The sequence below is a fragment of the Sturnira hondurensis genome, unplaced genomic scaffold (genome assembly GCF_014824575.4).
Source record: "Sturnira hondurensis isolate 20B ecotype Veracruz unplaced genomic scaffold, ASM1482457v3 Scaffold0007406, whole genome shotgun sequence".
Classification (NCBI taxonomy): Eukaryota; Metazoa; Chordata; class Mammalia; order Chiroptera; family Phyllostomidae; genus Sturnira; species Sturnira hondurensis.
In genome coordinates, this window is record NW_028080037.1 from 356,066 (window position 1) to 372,849 (window position 16,784).

General features: G+C 52.2%; 2 protein-coding genes across 3 annotated transcripts in view; one reads left to right on the top strand and one right to left on the bottom strand.

The window, feature by feature from the left end:
- Positions 1 to 1,431: 1,431 nt before the first annotated feature.
- On the bottom strand, positions 1,432 to 10,381 carry PXMP2 (peroxisomal membrane protein 2). The gene is made up of 5 exons (XM_037051822.1): positions 10,200 to 10,381; positions 8,618 to 8,731; positions 6,927 to 7,089; positions 3,999 to 4,118; positions 1,432 to 1,792 (listed from the first exon to the last, which is right to left on the bottom strand). Exons 1-5 carry the CDS (start codon positions 10,319 to 10,321, stop codon positions 1,724 to 1,726), a joined length of 588 nt encoding a protein of 195 aa, XP_036907717.1. The 5' UTR covers positions 10,322 to 10,381; the 3' UTR covers positions 1,432 to 1,723.
- Positions 10,382 to 10,672: 291 nt separating this feature from the next.
- The window catches only part of POLE (DNA polymerase epsilon, catalytic subunit), a 39,727-nt gene continuing 33,615 nt past the window's right edge, over positions 10,673 to 16,784 (top strand). For both annotated transcript variants that reach the window (XM_037051823.1, XM_037051824.1), the window contains exons 1-10: positions 10,673 to 10,759; positions 12,079 to 12,220; positions 12,776 to 12,856; positions 13,266 to 13,310; positions 13,468 to 13,560; positions 13,856 to 14,010; positions 15,225 to 15,366; positions 15,465 to 15,545; positions 16,088 to 16,195; positions 16,507 to 16,617. In XM_037051823.1, coding sequence (XP_036907718.1) covers positions 10,698 to 10,759; positions 12,079 to 12,220; positions 12,776 to 12,856; positions 13,266 to 13,310; positions 13,468 to 13,560; positions 13,856 to 14,010; positions 15,225 to 15,366; positions 15,465 to 15,545; positions 16,088 to 16,195; positions 16,507 to 16,617 — 1,020 coding nt within the window. In that variant the 5' untranslated portion in view covers positions 10,673 to 10,697. The remainder of the gene's footprint in view (positions 10,760 to 12,078; positions 12,221 to 12,775; positions 12,857 to 13,265; positions 13,311 to 13,467; positions 13,561 to 13,855; positions 14,011 to 15,224; positions 15,367 to 15,464; positions 15,546 to 16,087; positions 16,196 to 16,506; positions 16,618 to 16,784) is intronic.

Genomic DNA, 16,784 nt, shown 5'->3' on the forward strand with positions numbered 1-16,784 from the left:
CTCTCCTTCCCTTCCCCTCTAAAGATAAATAAATAAAATCTTGAAACGAAAGGATTCCTCTATGGGGAAACTGGCCCAAGAGAAGAGACTCCAGCTATTGAGAACTAGTGATTTCCAACAAAACTGGGTCAGCCCACAGAGTGACATTTGACAAGTGCAGCCTATTCACAGTGAGTCCCCAAAGAGGACTCGAGTGGCTTTGACTCAAACACTGATGCACAATCAAAGATAATTGACATCTGAGGAAATCCTGACTGAGAAAGACAAAGACCTAAACAAGGAAAAACAAGCTTTGATTAAATAGAAACAGCACATGGGATGGAAGAAAATTTCACAAAATAGATAACTAAGCTTCCCAAGGGATTTTTTGAAAGATTTTACTTATTTTTAGAGAGAGAGGAAGAGAAACATTGATGCCTTGCATGCATCCCCAACTGGGCACCCGGCCCGCAACCCAGGCACGTGCCGTTACTGGGAATCCAACTGGCGAACCCTTTGGTTTGCAGGCTGCGGCTCAAACCACTGAGCCACAGCAGCCCAGGAAGGTTGCCAAGGGATGTTGTATCCATGATACCAGGGCGGGATCCTGTCAAGGAAGAAGGTTCTGAGTGATAACAGGGTGGGAGGGTTATTGTCACTGAGCAACAGGAAATCAGCTGCAGGTCAGCCTGTTTCTCACACAGCCTCTCAGAACCTCCAGGAAAGTCTTACTTTAGAAGGGCCTTCTCTGGTGCCCAGTAGCTAAGCAATAGTTTGGCGGATCCTGGCCAGCAGGATCCATGTGTGTTGTGACTGCTTGTGAACAATTACACATGGACTACAGAAGTCCTATGGAGAAAAAGGGATGGCATGGCCACTCTGAGAGAGGATGAGTGGGCCAGAGAGCTCAGTCCCTGCCTGGACAGGCTTTCATTGCTTCTCTGGGTACATCACATGAAGGGTAGTCCTCATTTACTATGCACAGGTTCACTGCAGGGGACTCCTTTTACAGAGAGCAAAGGAAAGAATGTTGCTAATTCAAAGAGAAGGATGCTGCAGACCAAGGGGGAAAGTGGTCGAACCAGTCACACTCCGTACTTGGGAGGTTTAGCTCAGATTTTAGGGAGCTGCAGTAAGCACTCTCTGCCTCAATTCAGGGTGAGGGAATTTTAGCAAAAGCAAGTCTCATTGTAGTCTAGGTACAATGCGGGCCTGACTCCCCAGGGGAGAACCTGTCCGTGGGGGTGGTCCTGTGTGCCGACTTGCTCCCCACTGGTTTTCCATGAGGGCTGAGCTACATTTCCACGCCATGCAAATCAGTTCCCTACACAGTAGTACTGTATATTTTACCATGATTTGTCTTGAAAGTAAAAAAGACATGAGGGCAGCCCTCAGACCAAGCATTTCTTCCAAAGCCACAACAATCACTGTGAGAAATTAAAGTCACCACAGAAAAACTACACTAGAGTTTATTATGATCTAATTCAGCCCAAGGTGGCCCATGAAATCATCATGACTGTGTTTTAAGTTTCTAGGCAGTACCACCTGAATTCAGCTACTGCCTTTTTAAAGCACAAGATTCTAACATTAAGAGATTGCTGATTCTCCATCACTTTAAGGCATGTTGAATCACAGGATCTGGCGTGAGACAAGTTGTGACCAGGCCGTTTCTGCGCTCACCCCAGGCAAGCGAGTGCTGCCCACACTCAGCTCAGCAGTGCGTGGACGCCCTCTCCGGCCGTCCTCACTTCCCCAGGGAGGCCAGGTAGGCATACCAGAACAGAGCCACCAGGTTGGCAAAAAGTACCCGGAACTGCCAGAGAGAACACAGGCCCGAGTAAGTGCAAGGCCCTGATGACACTTAGTAGACACCAGTCCCCTGGGGTGGAGTCCACTCACTGGTGGGTCCAGCCACCCACTGTTGTTTGCTGGCTTCTTTGCACTGAGCACTGTGCAGAGGGAGAGGAAGAGGACAAAGAGCTCCTCCTGCCTCATGAGGCTCACAAGCCAGCAGGGAACTCTCACAGTACCTGTCCCTGACCCTCCCTCACGAGCACTTCAGCTTCAGGTCCTGGCTCAGCCTCTGTCACCTCAAGACTGTCCCCTCTGACCCCCCTGCATGCCCTGCTCTTCACTATGAGCTGTCACTGTCCCACTGCCCTGCCGCAGTGGTCTCTTGGGCAGACCCCCACCTGAAATCACCTCTAGTCAGGGAGTCCACCTGGCACATGAGCTCCATGGAAGCAGCAGTCTGCTCTCTCTCTTTAATCGCTGTATCCCCAGCCTACAGCAGTGGGCCACATAGTAGGTGCACAGTAAACATTTGTTGAATAACACACTGCCCCTGAAGCATCCATCTGCAACCACCTAGAATGGAAACCCCAGCCACACAGCTTTCTGTCCTTACTACTTGCAAAGATTCAATTTTCTAGTCTGTCCTTTGGTGACCACAGATCCTTCCATGAGCGCGGCCACCCTGTCTTCTACATCCTTCTCTTCTCCATACACCTCACACTTCATGGCCAAGCCCTAGTTTCATTACCTCCTGTTCCCTGGTTGCACCTGCGGGAAAACCTTGACTCTCACTGTCTCTCACCTCCCCAAGCCCCAGGCCTGTGCACATGGTGGTCTTCAGCCTCCCTGGCTCCCGTGTCCAGTGCACTCCCTCTCATTCTCAGGTTTATGCCTTTACCCTTCCATTCTGGCCCCAACCCACCCTCCGCCCTCCCAGGAGAAAAAAGGGGTGGAGAGAGATCCCCAGCAACTGTCACCCCCTCATCTCCAGTCATAAGTGCCTGTGCTGACACCTGGCCCCCCCCTTCCCACTAGGGCGGCCTGTGCACATCTGTAGGATGACTGACTTCTAGCTTCACAGTCCCCTCCCCGCCCTCTCCCACCTCTCCCACCCACCCCTCCTCAATTCACAGCAGTCTGGCTCAGCCCTGGGGAGCCCCTGAAGTTACTCCTGGGAAGGTCGCCTGTACGGGTCATTGCTGAAGCCCAGGGAGACGCACCACCTTTCATTCCAATGTAGCACCTGCTGTGGTTGTCCCTCCTGTAGCTTCCTCTGGGGGTTCTGCTACTGAATTCCTGGGGGGGCGGGTGCCGAGCCTGTTCCTCCCACCACCTCCCACCCTTTCAGTGTAGCTCCTTCCCAAGAGGCATCCGCTCTGCTCTCCTCTCTCTGAAGTGCCCGGTCTTCCCCAGGCCCGTCAAGCAGGCTCTGCAAACGGCAGCACGCAGGCCTCAGGCTGCTGCCCTTGGACTGGGACTTCAGGGGCGGCCCCACTTTTGCCCAGCTGATGAGAATGGCCCCCAGTGCCTACGCTGCTTGCAGAACCAGGGTGGCTTATGCTGACCTGCCTCCTCTGGAGCCTGGCCTTGGGGTCTGCTGAGCTTCCCGCCTGACCGGCCCCCAGGAAAAACCCCAGATGCCGAGTCTCTGATGGGTGTTCCTGGGCAGAATCATGGCCTCGGTCTTGGTACGTTTTGTCGGTAAGCGAGAGCTCGCCAGATGTGACCAGCTAGACGGGCGGGGGGTGGGAGCGCGAGTAGGAAGTCTGCAGTGGATTCCTAGGACCCCGCTCAGTGTCGCTGTGCGGCTGTAATCAACCTGGCTGGACCGTCCTAGCAGATGCTCACCCCTGGAGTGGCCCTGGGAGCCGCTGACCGCCGGCTGCACTTGGCAAGCGCAGGCGGTGGAGAGGCGGGGCCACACCGCAGGCGTTCAAGTGCGTACCTCGCCCGCCAGGGGTGGCTCTGACGTCACTGAGATGAGGCCCCGCCCCAGGGAAACTGGAGCGCTGCCTGGACTCGGGCTTTCAATAAACATTTGCCTGACCAATGCACGTAGGCGGGCACCTGCTACGGGCTTTGCCCCTAAATCCAGACCTTAAGCGATCCGGATAGAGTCCGGAACCTGAGTGACGCCGAGAGAAAACACAGGTTGTTGCGAGGGGCAAAAAATAGGCTGAAGGAGAGGGCGGACGCCCTGCGGCCGTGCGTGCGGGCACCCTCACCTGCAATGGGACGTAGTTGATGTTGATGAACTGCACCGGGGTCCAGATGCGCCAGTTGGTCTGCAGCGCCGGCCAGAAGGTGCTCTTCACCTTGGCGGCGCACGCCGCAGGGTCTCCGCCCTGCAATGGAGGGAAACGCAGGCGGTGAGCTAGCCCCACTGCCCTCGGGCCAAGGCCGGGGCACCAGGGCCTGGGGCAGACCTCACACCCTAACACGAAGGGCTTTTTAAAGTGTAGACTTTGCTCCATTGAGAAGCAGACAGCACCAGTGCACGTCAGGAGCGATGCAGCTGGACGCCCACCCTTCCAGGAGGGACGGCAGTCCACGCCCTCGACGGCTGCCCCGTGGCGCTGGGCGCCCAGCACCTGCTCCTTAGGGCTTCAGGGTCAGTTCTCTACAAAATAATCCAAAGTCAACACATTCCCTACCAAAACTTGTCATTTTTTTTTAAATGTACCCCAATAAGTTGATCCTAATATCTTCTGGAAGGATAGGTGCATAATAGCCACCTTGAAAAGGCCTATGTTAACAGATTTAAAATGGCATAAAATATGGTGATGAAGAGTCTCCTAGCAACAGCCAAAAAGAAAAAGTGGAAACGAATAGAGTCCATCAAAGGAACAGAGTAATGCCCTAAACACACAGGAATGTGATAACTTAATGTTTCAAAACACCAGGAATTGGTAAATAACCAGTAATGAGACAATTTGCTATTTAAGTGGAAAACACCAAGACAGAAGCATTTATCCCACTGTAAATAAAAATAAAACCGTTAGAATACTCAAATACTGCATATTTCTTTTTTCTTTGAGTTTATCAAAATGTATAAAATCGTAAGAGTAGAATATTTCCCATCTCTTCCTCTAAGGAAGCTCACAAAGGAAGCAATGACACATCTGAATACTTGGACTTTTAAAACTCCTATATGGGGCCCTGGCTGACGTGGCTCAGTGGACTGAGCGCTGACCCGTGAAACAAAGGGTTGCAGGTGCGATTTCCAGTCAGGGCACATGTCTGGGTTGCAGGCTGGGTCCCCAGTGGGGGTCGCACAGAGGCAACCGCACATTGATGTTTCTCTTTCTCCTTTCTTTCCCCTCGCTAAAAATAAATACATAAAATATTTTTTTTTAAAAAAAAAGAGGTGATGGAGTGGACACGAGTTTAAAAAAAATAAGACTCCTATATGGGGAAAGACACTATAAAAAACTTCACTTGTAACTCAAAAACGTTAACTGTATTAAGTTGAAAGGCAAACAGCTAAACAATGGGGGAAATGTCTACAGCTCATATGTGGCACAGGATCGATGTCCTTAACACGCACAAACATACAAACCAGTGAGGAGAAAGCAAGCACACTGACAGAAAACAAGTGAGGTTCACGGAACACAGATGAGCATGAGGAAGGCACTCTACTTCATAGGCAGGTGTAAGGTAAACTATTTTTTACCCATTGGATTGCAAGTTATTTAAAAGGAAACTACAATCACAGCTGTCAGGAGTGTTCCCCTTGCAGAGGGAAAAGCTGTAAGGGCTAAGAGCATGGGAGTCACAGAGGCTGGGTCTGATTCGGACTCAGGACTCAAGTCACAGGGACCCAGGAGGCCAGCTGTGCACCCTGTGGGACTCGGCCTCCCCAGCGATGCAATAGGTGAGGTGCGACAGGATGCACCATAGGCAGAGCATGGGACAAGGCAGGTGCTCAAGGAGTGTCAGCGGTGCTGTTCTTCTGTGTCACTGCAGAGAGGACGGAGGGTGGCCTTTTCAGACAGTTCCAGGAACTAACCAAACAGGAGGCCTCACATACAAGGGACAGGTGTCAGGTGGGACGCTGTCCCATGGTGTCTGTGACCAGAAGACAGTGCCAGCTGCCGTGGCTGGAGTGTGAGTCATTTAGCATGGCCCCCTGAGAATCATTTATGTGCGGGACACTTTATGCACTTTGGTAACACCTGACACAGGCCCAGGGTTTCTGCTCTCTCATGAAAATATCCTTCCTTGAGATTTAGAAGGAAATAAACAGAAAGAACTGTGGGATCCTCGCTTCTAATGTGGGCACCCTTTGCTGCCTCAGCTCAGACCTCCTAAGGACTTTTTACTATCAAGGACTTCCTAGCAATCACAGTGAAGTCTACCCATCTTTCCTACTTGCCCCAGGGCCACTTTACACAACAAGGGGTATTCTCCTCAGTAACAATAACTTGAGATACTGTTCCAAAATAAAATCTGAATGAGAAGACTGGCTGGAACAAATTTCAAGGCAGAGCATGACATATCTTGGGCACAGAGCAGGACAGAGAGCAGGAGGTGATGGTAGAGGCGCCAGCGAGCTGGGCAGGGCCTGGCACAAGGCCGGGGAGCACAGACCTCCCATGTGGGGCCCAGGACGCCACGTCTGTACTGCTGAGTCAGCTTCTTCAGAGCACTTAGGAGGCCCAGGCACTCAGTTGGCTCAGGCTTCTGCTACACCCTTGGGATCTGAAACTCCTGGGTCATGGTCTCTTTGGTAGTCCGGCAAAGCACATGGACCCAGTTCCCAGAATCATATTTGGTAGTGTATAAAATATACAGGACTACAGAGGAAACAATTATACTGAATACAGCTATCAAAGTATTCGGAAAAGTTTCATTATCAACTAGTAATATGCGCTCTATTAACACACTCAGACAAGACCTAACAGCAGGTTCAAGGACTGAGGAGCATAAATGACATTCAGGGACATCTGACTGGCGTCAGAATGATTTCCACTGTGGACCAACAGGCGCTGTGTACAAGGCTGTGCTCTGCTCCCAACATTCCCCAAGGAAAACGGGAACCTTCATTTGAGTGTTGTGACAAGTTCGCAGACCCTCAGACTTCCACCCCGACACCAGGTTAAGAGCCCCTTTGCACAGGGAGGAGCTGTGGTCGTGGGGCAGTGGAGACCAACCTCCAGGAAGTTCATGATGAGGAAGAACAACAACAGGAAGGCGGGTGCAAAGAGAAGGCGGTCCAGGAGCAGCCTCTTGACCCCTGCCCAGGGGACCTCGGGAGGGATCCAGTGCTCCATGAAGAGGTAGAAGAAGTGACTCAGTGGCCCTGTGAAGAAGAACCTGAGGCCCACAGGGGGTGAGCTGGAGTGCCTTCTGGGGCCTGGGCTCACCCCCAAACACCAGGTCCCAACCCTGCCTGCCTGTGTCCCTCAGCACTGACCATGCAGAGCTGCAGTCCCTCTACAAAGTGTGCTTGTTTTGACTGGACTTTGAGCATTTTTTTTGCCTCTGATGGATCAGACTCCTTCCTGCGTTGGACCTGCACCACCTTCCCATGTCCATCTCCTCAGCACTGTCTGCTGGGAGAGTTCTTTCCTGCTTGTTCCCGACAACGAACCCACTGCTGTCTCCACCACCCTCTATCCCAGGCCCCACTTCTTTTTCTTCATAGCACGTGTCACTACATGTCACGATCTGATTTAATTACAGAGTGCCCTCTCTTCACCCCCTAGAAGGTAAAACCATCCACTGTCACAGGACACGATCAGTCTGTTTGTTCACTGCTGTGTCTGCAGGGCCTGGCTCAGCAGGTGCTCAGTGATAAAGAAAAGGACGCACCCTGGGTAATTAGCCAGGAGAACCCTGGGGCTGTACACCGGCTTGTCTGCACTGCTGCCCTTGCTTGCAAAGTGCACAGAGACCTGGACCCACACACACACACCCCACCGTAAAATTCAGCAATAAAAAGATGGGCAGGCACCCAGGGGTCTTCCAACTTCTGACACTGAAATTCTTCAAACAGCTGGTTCCCAGTGGTCCTTCCCACCCTGCCAGAGAACAGCAGCCTCTTGATGGAAAACTGGTGGGTAAGACCCCTGAAGGGATTCTGACACACTCCCCCTCTCTGGGGGGTGGGGAATTACAGTTTTAAATACATTATGGAAAAAGCTGTGAATTAATGATACTTACAGGTGAGATCAGCCGTGTTCAGGGTGGTATGGCTGTAGACTAAACTTAACAATACTTACAAGAATGACATTTGTGAATTTTGAATTGGAGAAAAAAAATCGAGTATTGCAAAAGACTTCAAAATAATCCATCTACAGAAAACTGTACTTGAAAAATAATTAAATAAATTTTAAAATAATAATAATAATCCATCTATACAGATACTGCTATTGGCTAGAGAACTCAGGGCGAATTAGTTGGTAAGGCTCCTGAATCCCTGGGCTTTCACAGTTCAATAAGTGGTTCGGGAGCTGGGCATTTTTCAGGACACCTCAGTATTTTTTCTGCTATGTTCATGTATTATGTCCACGCTATGAAAATAGCCAACTGGCCATGTCTGGGCCTGTTTCCCGTTTTCAGTGGTCTTTCAGTCTTGAAGTCTGACTCAGATCCAGGTATGTTATATCTGCTCTTAGTTCCCTCAGCCCAATGAAGAGACCACTGCCACCCATGAAATTCAAAATAACCATGTAAAACTAGAAAATAAGTGAACATCGCTGCTCTGATCTTTCCCCATGATTACTTCAATGCTTTTAAACATTATTTTTCCAAATTAGATTACTCCAGAAACTTGATACCTTAGCTCTCTCTCCTGCAGTCAGTCTGCCACTGGGCAAGCCAGCCCCACTATGGAACTCACCCGTAAATGGCATATCTGAGAGGCCCATTGCCGTCTAGCTTTTGAGAGCGGTTTTCTTTTTTCCTCTTCTTAATCATCTGGGCCAGGAAATTCCCAAGTGCTGATAAGATGCCACTGTGGACAGACAGGTGGTAAGAAAACAGGACCAGCAGCAGGCAGGCTGTGTTTCCACATGGAGTCAGCAGGGCTGTTCTGAGGTCCCGCTGGGGACGCATGGACAAATCGTCATAAGGCAGCAATGCAAGGACCCTGGGTCAAAGGGCAAAGGGGACCGCAGGACACACACACACACACACACACACACACGGGAGCACAGCAGGATCTCCACTCCGTGGACAGTGTCAGTTCAGGGTCCACATCCTGGTGGTGACATTATACTGTAATTCCGCAAAGGTCACCATGTGTAGGAGGGAAACTTATGATGAAAATTTTCAGTGTTTTGACCCTACTGGTGGATAAAACCTGCACGTCATACAACAAGAGCACTGAAAAACAGACACACACACACACACACACAAAGGGCAAGTGCAAGAAAAGCTGAAGAAATCTGAGTATGATCTGTGGTCTATACCCACTTCAGTGTTCTGGTTGTGATATTGTATTTGTTTTACAAAATGTTACCGATGAAGGAAACTGGGCAAGTGTACAAGGGATCTCCCTGCATTACTTATAACTGCATGTGAATCTGCAATTATCACAGTAACAAATTTCAATGTAGAGATGGGCCCAGTCACTCCAAGGTTTGGTCTGTAGCTGCCCTCTAAGCAGTTCTCAGCTAAAATATCCAAAGGTCTCAGTGTGGACCAGAAGGATCTTGATCTGATTCCTGCACACTTCTCGTCCTTCCCGTTGCTCACTGTTCAACTTCCACTCCAGCTGGCTGCTCCCTCCAGACCTTTGCAGACGCTGTACCCGCTGCTAAGCGGACGCAAAAGAGCATTTGCGTCCCTTCAGCTTCTGTTCAAATGTCGCCTCCTTGGGTAAGTTCCTTGTGTTATATATTTACCTGCTTTTGGTCTAGTTCTTCACTAGAATGCCAGCTCCATGCCGGTAGGGGCCTAAGCCACCTTTCTAAACACTGAGGATGCTGGGGACACAGGAACCACGTTGGGCATGTTTAGGAAAGGCTGAACTAATAAAATGGAACGAGTTTGTAAAATCAGTTCGCTGGAAGTAATGAGGGGGGAGCTGTCTCATAAACAGGGTCGAGGTGCAGGTCAAAGGGCGGGGCTGCCCAGTGGCTCCGAGGCGCTGTGCCCACACAAATCTGACCCCCATGCCCTTAGAGCTCTCTGGCTGACGTAGACCCCCACCCCTGCCCCAGGATCCGTCGCCGCGGGGGCGCATCTGCAGGAGTGCCCCAGCCCCCTAGATTCTGGGCTCTACCCCATCCTGTACCCGGGTGCTCAGCGGGAGCGCCTGCGAATGACAGTGCGGAGCTCCAGGTGGGCTCCAGGTCTCTAGAAGTCCGTTCTAGGCCGGCGGGAGCCTTCCGCACTCAACCCCCTAAGGGAGGCGGCTTCGGTTCTCCGCCGCCGGTTTTCTGGCCGCGTGCGCCGGGCCCCGCCCGGCCCGCGCCCACCTGGTGGCCGCTTTGGTGAGCACCGGGTAGAGCCGCAGGAGGCGCAGGTACTGGGAGAGCGCCCGCCGCGGCAGCGACGCGAGCCCAGCCTCACAAGGCAGCCTGGACGCCGCCGGAGCCATGGTCTCCGGGTACCCACCCCGCCCCAGGTCCGCCAGGAGCTAGCGCGGGGACACCCAGACATTCACCGCCCCGCTGCGGCCCGCAGCGCCGCCGGGGACAGAGCCCGCCGTGCGCAGCGCGCGCCTCCGCACACTTTTCCCCGGGTCCCTAACGAGCCACCGCCCCTCGGGCGCCGGCGGCGATTGGAGCTGGAGGCGCCTGCGCGAAACCCACTCGCGTCCTGGAGGAGTCACCTCCCCTCCGGCGCAGGCGGCTATTGGAACTCGACGGGATGGGGCGGGACGAGTCTCCTGATTGGGCGGCAGGGCACTTCTTGCCTCTCGCGAGAGTTGGTGGGAGCGCGCCAAATTTCACTAGGGCAGCCGCGACAGCGCGATGGTGCTGAGGAACAGCGGGCGGCGGTACGCGGAGCCGGGCGCGGACGGCGAGGCCAGCCGGTGAGAAGCGCCGCGGGCGAGCTCGGGCCCTTCCTCTCCGCGGGGCTCTGGGCTCACGCTGAGGAGGCGGCGGGTGCGGAGCTCTCAGCGGCTGGGGCTGCGGGGAGGACGGGGCGGGGCGGGGCGCGCGGCGTCAGTCCCCTGAGCGGAACCGGCGAGGTCTCCTCAGGAGTCGCCCCAGCGACCGGGAGGGGCCGAGTCCTGGGCAGCCGCCGTCCCCTGCAGCCCGGGCCGGGCCTGCGGGTTCCCGTTCCGCGCTGGAGTGCGGGGGGGCGGCAGCTGCGGCCGGGACCAGGGGGCGGTTCCTGCCAGCCCGCCGGGTCGTCACGGTTCTGGCTTTTGTGAAAAGTCGCTGTCCTGTGCCGCCGGCTTCGCCGCTTTCCTCCTTTCGTTAAAGCCTACGGGCCCAGCCGCATCTGCCGACCTGCCAGTCTGCACCCGGCAGGGGCGGGCGGCGCGGCGGAGGGCGGGGCGCGCGGAGGGCAGCCCCGGGGGCTCGGCGCGCCTCCCCGGCACGGGCTCCGGGGACAGGCGCAAGTGCCGTAGCGGGGCCTGTGGGGACCCCCGCGCCGAGAAACAGGCCGGCGAGGGAGCAGGCCCTTTAAAAACAAAGCCAAAGAACGAACGGCTCTTTATTGGGGGCCGCCTTCCGCCTCTCCGGCCCCGGGTGAGGGCGCCCTGCGTCGCCGGCGCACCGGCTCCTGGGCGCGTGTGCGCTGCTCGCAGCCGGGGCCGAGCCCTGGGGGCGGGTCCGCTCGCCGTCTCTACTTTTGCCCTGTAAACGGAGTCACAAAACGTGTGACTTGCAGGGGGGTTGGACTTTTTCGCTCCTCCTAATTCCCTTGCTGTCCATCCCAGTTGTCGCGAGTACCCCGGAGTCTGTTCCGGTTTCCTGGCGAGTGGTATTCCGCGGGATGCGCACGTCTGGGCCGTTTCCACTTCCTGGCCACGGTGAACACAGCTGCTGGTCGCGTACAGGCGTTTGACCAGTTCTGAGTTTGCCTGTGTCTAGGGCGAATGGCCAGGAGTGCAGTGCTGGGCTTCCTGCGCTTCTGGTATCCCGGAGGCAGCAGTGCGCAGCCGTGGTCATTGTTATTAGTGTCCTGCTCACAGAGAGGAGCGGCTGTTGAAGGTCCTGCCTGCCCCACTCATGTTTTTCCCATGACTCGTTATTTTAATGAGCTGTTTTGCTCGCCGTGAGGTTTTTCAGGGATGCGTCTACCATGTCACATCTGACACTCCCTCCCCTGACGGACTGAGGGTTGTGGAGTGGAGGGCATCATGGGAAGTGAGGACTGGATTCCCCTTCTGTCACTCAGGGACGATGGCCCCACTTCCTCTGTCTCCGCACTCAAGCGCCTGGAGCGCAGTCAGTGGACGGATAAGATGGATTCCAGGTTCGGATTTGAGAGGCTCAAGGAACCAGGGGAGAAGACTGGCTGGCTCATCAACATGCATCCCGTAAGCTCCTGGGCTTTTCCTCCCCCTGCTCCTCCACCCTCCGCTGTGGTGGCACAGGTGGAGAAGGGCTTGTTTGTACTCAGACCTTTGTTTAAAATGTTTTATTTATTTATTTTTAGAGGGGGGAGGGAAGGAGAGAAATATCAATGTATGGTTGCCTCTCGTGAGTCCCCTGCTGGGAACTGGCCTGCAACCCAGGCATGTGCCCTGACTGGGAATCGAACCGCGATCGTGTGGTTCACAGGCCCGCGCTCAATCCACTGAGCTACACCAGCCAGGGCTGTAGTTATACCTTTTAACATGTTTGGGCCATAGAAGGCATTGAGAAAATTGGGGGGGGGCACAGTATCTCTATTACCTATAAGAATATAGCTTTTAAGAATGAAGACAAATTGAGAGAAATTCCTGTCTGGAGGCTGTTATGATGGGGTTTTGTGAATGGGGCTGATGGTGTTGATGCAGGGGTGGGGAAAGGTTTGTTTTCAAGGCAGAGGGAGGCGCCCTTGTACTGTGTAGAGGATAACCTAATGCCCACATTGACTAACTCCCTTGTAGACTGAGGTTTTAGACGAAGATAAACGCCTAGTCAGTGCCGTGGATTACTACTTTATTCAAGACGACGGAAGCAGGTTTAAGGTAGGTCCCTGAACCCCAAGAGGTAAAACCCACTCAGTGGTGAGGCTCAGCTGAGCCCAGAATGACGTGATCATTTAGCTCTACAGCTGTAGAGAGAGCTTGGGAGGCTTCCCATGTATAGCTGCCAGGAGCCCATTGGGAATGTGGGCCCTAGGAGCACATTAGTTACCGCTTAGGTGTGCTGACAGAACTAGCTGGGAAAGACTGACAGGTGGGCAGTGCCCTGTCCCTTAAACCCTTGCCCTGTGGTGTGTGCAGACCCTGAGTCCCTGTTGCCCCATCTCTTTTAAGAGATGTCAAGTTCAAAGGTGTCGGTGGGTTTGGGCCGCTTACAGATATAAGCAGCCTGTCTTTTCCACTCTCCCCTTTCCTTTCTCATTGTCCCTGAATGGGTTGGTGACTCTTACAGGTGGCGTTGCCCTACAAGCCGTATTTCTACATTGCAACCAGAAAGGTATGTCTGCGCTTCATAGAATCAGTTCAGGTGAACTGTGCCTCCTTTTTCAGTGTGGGGAGTGCATCAGAACTGAAAATAAAGAGGTCTCTAGAGAAATAGCGGGGAAGGAAACATTTTACTGATGGAAGGTCCTTTCATTCTGATCCTGATTTAGGGTTGTGAGCGAGAAGTTTCAGCTTTTCTCTCCAAGAAGTTTCAGGGTAAAATTGCTAAAGTAGAGACTGTCCCCAAAGAAGATCTAGACTTGGTGAGTGTCACTCATACCTTTCAGGGTTTGTGAAGCTGGGTCCACTCTGCCAGGAGTCACATGGCAAGAGGCCAGGTTCAGCGTCTGTGGGTGCGGGGAGGTGGGGATGGGGCCTTGATGACGAATGTCCTCTTGAGAGAATTCGGGGGCATATTTGGTACCACATGCAACATTGGACAAGGTGCTTTGCTGTTGCCAACTTTTTGACAAATATACTTACCTTTGAATCATTCTGCCTTTATTTTCTCCTTCCAATAAAATTTTTTCTCTTTTGCATGGTCTCTTCACTCTGAAGCCAAATCACTTGGTGGGCTTGAAGCGAAATTACATTAAGCTATCCTTCCACACCGTGGAGGACCTCGTCAGAGTGAGGAAGGAGATTGCACCTGCCGTGAGAAAGAACCGGGAGCAGGGTCACGCCAGTGATGCCTACACAGCTATGCTCTCCAGGTAGGCTTCGCTCTCGCAGGCAGAGCACCCAGTAAGTCATCAGGACTTTCCCATTTTTTCTACATCGACAAGATGGGTAGGAGGTAGGAAAACTCAGCAATTAAGTGACGTTAATGATTGGCTCTGTTCAATGTGGAAACACTTTTGAGCAATTAAATAGAATTTCATATATGCTCCATTTGTGTGAAATAAATGGTGATTTTCATGTTGTATTTTATATTTTGGCTGTCTCTCTTTCCTTACATGGGGTGGATTTGCAACTCTAAAATTGAGTTGTTATAACAGTAAAGGCATTTTAGATTTCTAATCCCATCTCCTTAACACATTCTGTTTTCATAATTTATGACAAGTATTAAGCTGTCTACACATTTTATTAAGTGCCTGGATTTATATAGCACATTTTCTCCAGAGAACCTTGGTCATTATGTGGAGAAATTTCATATTCTCTGCACCAAACACTGTTTGCAAACGTTTAGACAACAGTAATAGGGAGCAGGGGAGGAAGTTAAGGAGAGGAAGTCTTGACACATTGACAGTCTAGGAGAACTAACTGTACCCTCTGACAAAAGAAGATTAATTTGGGACACTGAACATTTCTGCAAACGCTCCTCACCCCCTTAGTGACCCATAAATTACTTTTTAGAATATTGCAGGGCGAAACCAGAGATCAAGTCCCCAGAGGCCTGAGACTTCTCTAAAACTCACTGTCTTTCTTCCCCTTAATAGTCTACTCCCATATTTTGAAGTTTAGTGGGTTAATATTGGAGTGAATATACTACTGACAATGATTTTCTGCTTGAATATGGTAGGAGTAGAAATGGTAACAGAAATAATTACCACTTACCTGTCACTTGACCTTTCTGAGAGCCTTATAACTTACATCACAACACTCCTGCATTTTCTTGATGGAGAGACCGATTCAGTAAGGGCAGGTCACACTTGTAGCTGTGCCTCCCAACTGAGTTTCCTCTTTATTCTTTCAATGGAGGTATAACCCGTCTCCTGTAAAGTGCACCTGTTCTAAGCGTACACTGAACTTCTTGGTGTCTGTGCCTGCTGCTTGGCGAGGGTTTCATCCAGGGTCCCCGTAAGAAGGGCCCATCCTGGTCCTCAGCCACCTTGGTTTAACTTTCGTCTTTACTCCCTGTAGATTGTGCTCCCTCCACCCCAGTCCTCAGGGAGTGTAGTTGAGTAAGCTGTTCTCTATTTTGCAGTGTTCTGCAAGGGGGCAGTGTGATTATAGATGAAGAAGAAACCTCTAAGAAGATTGCTGACCAACTGGACAACATTGTGGACATGCGAGAGTACGATGTGCCCTACCACATTCGCCTCTCCATCGACCTGAAGATCCATGTGGTGAGCGGGGTTGTCCAACAACCAGAGGGTGGACTGAAGGGTAAATCTGTGGGAAAGCAGATTCAGAACTCTCCAGTTCATGGCTGCCTGTCCTGCAGGCACATTGGTACAATGTCAGACACCGAGGGAGTGCCTTGCCAGTAGAGGTCACCCGTCGAGATGACCTCGTTGAACGACCTGTAAGTGCTGCTCGAATTTCCTCCAGCCCAAGTTGCCTGTTGGGTTTTCGAGAGGTCTAAGTCTGTGCTGAAAGGACAATTTGATTCAAAGGTCTCTCTGCTTCTTTCCCCTGAGTACTTTCTGAAAAGGGTTATGGAGTGATTATTGTCCTGAATAGTTTCTGACCCACGAGTTCAATTACACTTGTTCCTGTGCTTCCCCAGGTAATGTGGTCTCTGGGCTGGGGTGGATCTGAGCAATTGAGGGAAGTTGGTAGCAAGAGATGTGGTGAAAAATGGGTTTGTGACTGGAGGCCTTGGTTCAGGGACCACTTTGCAATCTTGTTTTCTCATTTCCAAGTTGAAAATGTCTAGGCTTTTATTGCAATCCAGCTTTTTCTCATGTGTGTTGAGTTGTCATTCCACCAGTGACTTATGGTCAGCCCTCAGATGCCTGTCCTGCTTTTTAGGGAACCTTTCCCTGTGGCAACTCGACTCTTGGTTTTAGCAGCTGGTGGTGGGTGTGGCTTGTGACCAACTCACGCTATGTTTTGTCCCTCTAGGACCCTGTGGTTTTGGCATTTGACATTGAGACAACCAAACTGCCCCTCAAGTTTCCTGATGCTGAGACTGACCAGATTATGATGATTTCCTATATGATTGATGGCCAGGTGAGCTGTGACTTCTAGGGTGTGAGATCCCTGGGAACTTCAACGCTGTCTGGTCCCCAAACCAGAACAGTGTCCACCCACGACTAGTATTTTTTGGGTGAATAGTGAGTGATTAGGATCCAAGAGAGTGACCAAGTGGTCTGTTCTGATACCAGCCATGTTCCCAACCTTCTGGTGAAAGTTTGAGGCACTCAGCATGTGGGAGAGCTGGGCGCCTTCCAGTTGACGCCGAGGTTGTGGTGGTTGGGCCAGCGCCGAGAGGCGTGCCTCACTTCTGTGTCTGATTCACATGACTGCTGGTGAAATCCCAGGGCTACCTCATCACCAACAGGGAGATCGTTGCAGAGGACATTGAGGACTTTGAGTTCACCCCCAAGCCGGAGTATGAAGGTCCCTTCTGTGTCTTCAATGAACCTGACGAGGTAAAGAGCTGTTACTGGGAAGTGCCAGCACTGTGGTAAGATGGAGGGAGAGGCCGCCTGCCCGCCTAAGGCCTTGGTGTGCCTGCAGTCAGAGCAGCAGCTCCCGGGCTCGGGGCTCCCGACGTTGTCTGCGTTCATGGGCAGGCTCCGGTGGGGGCAGAGGTAAA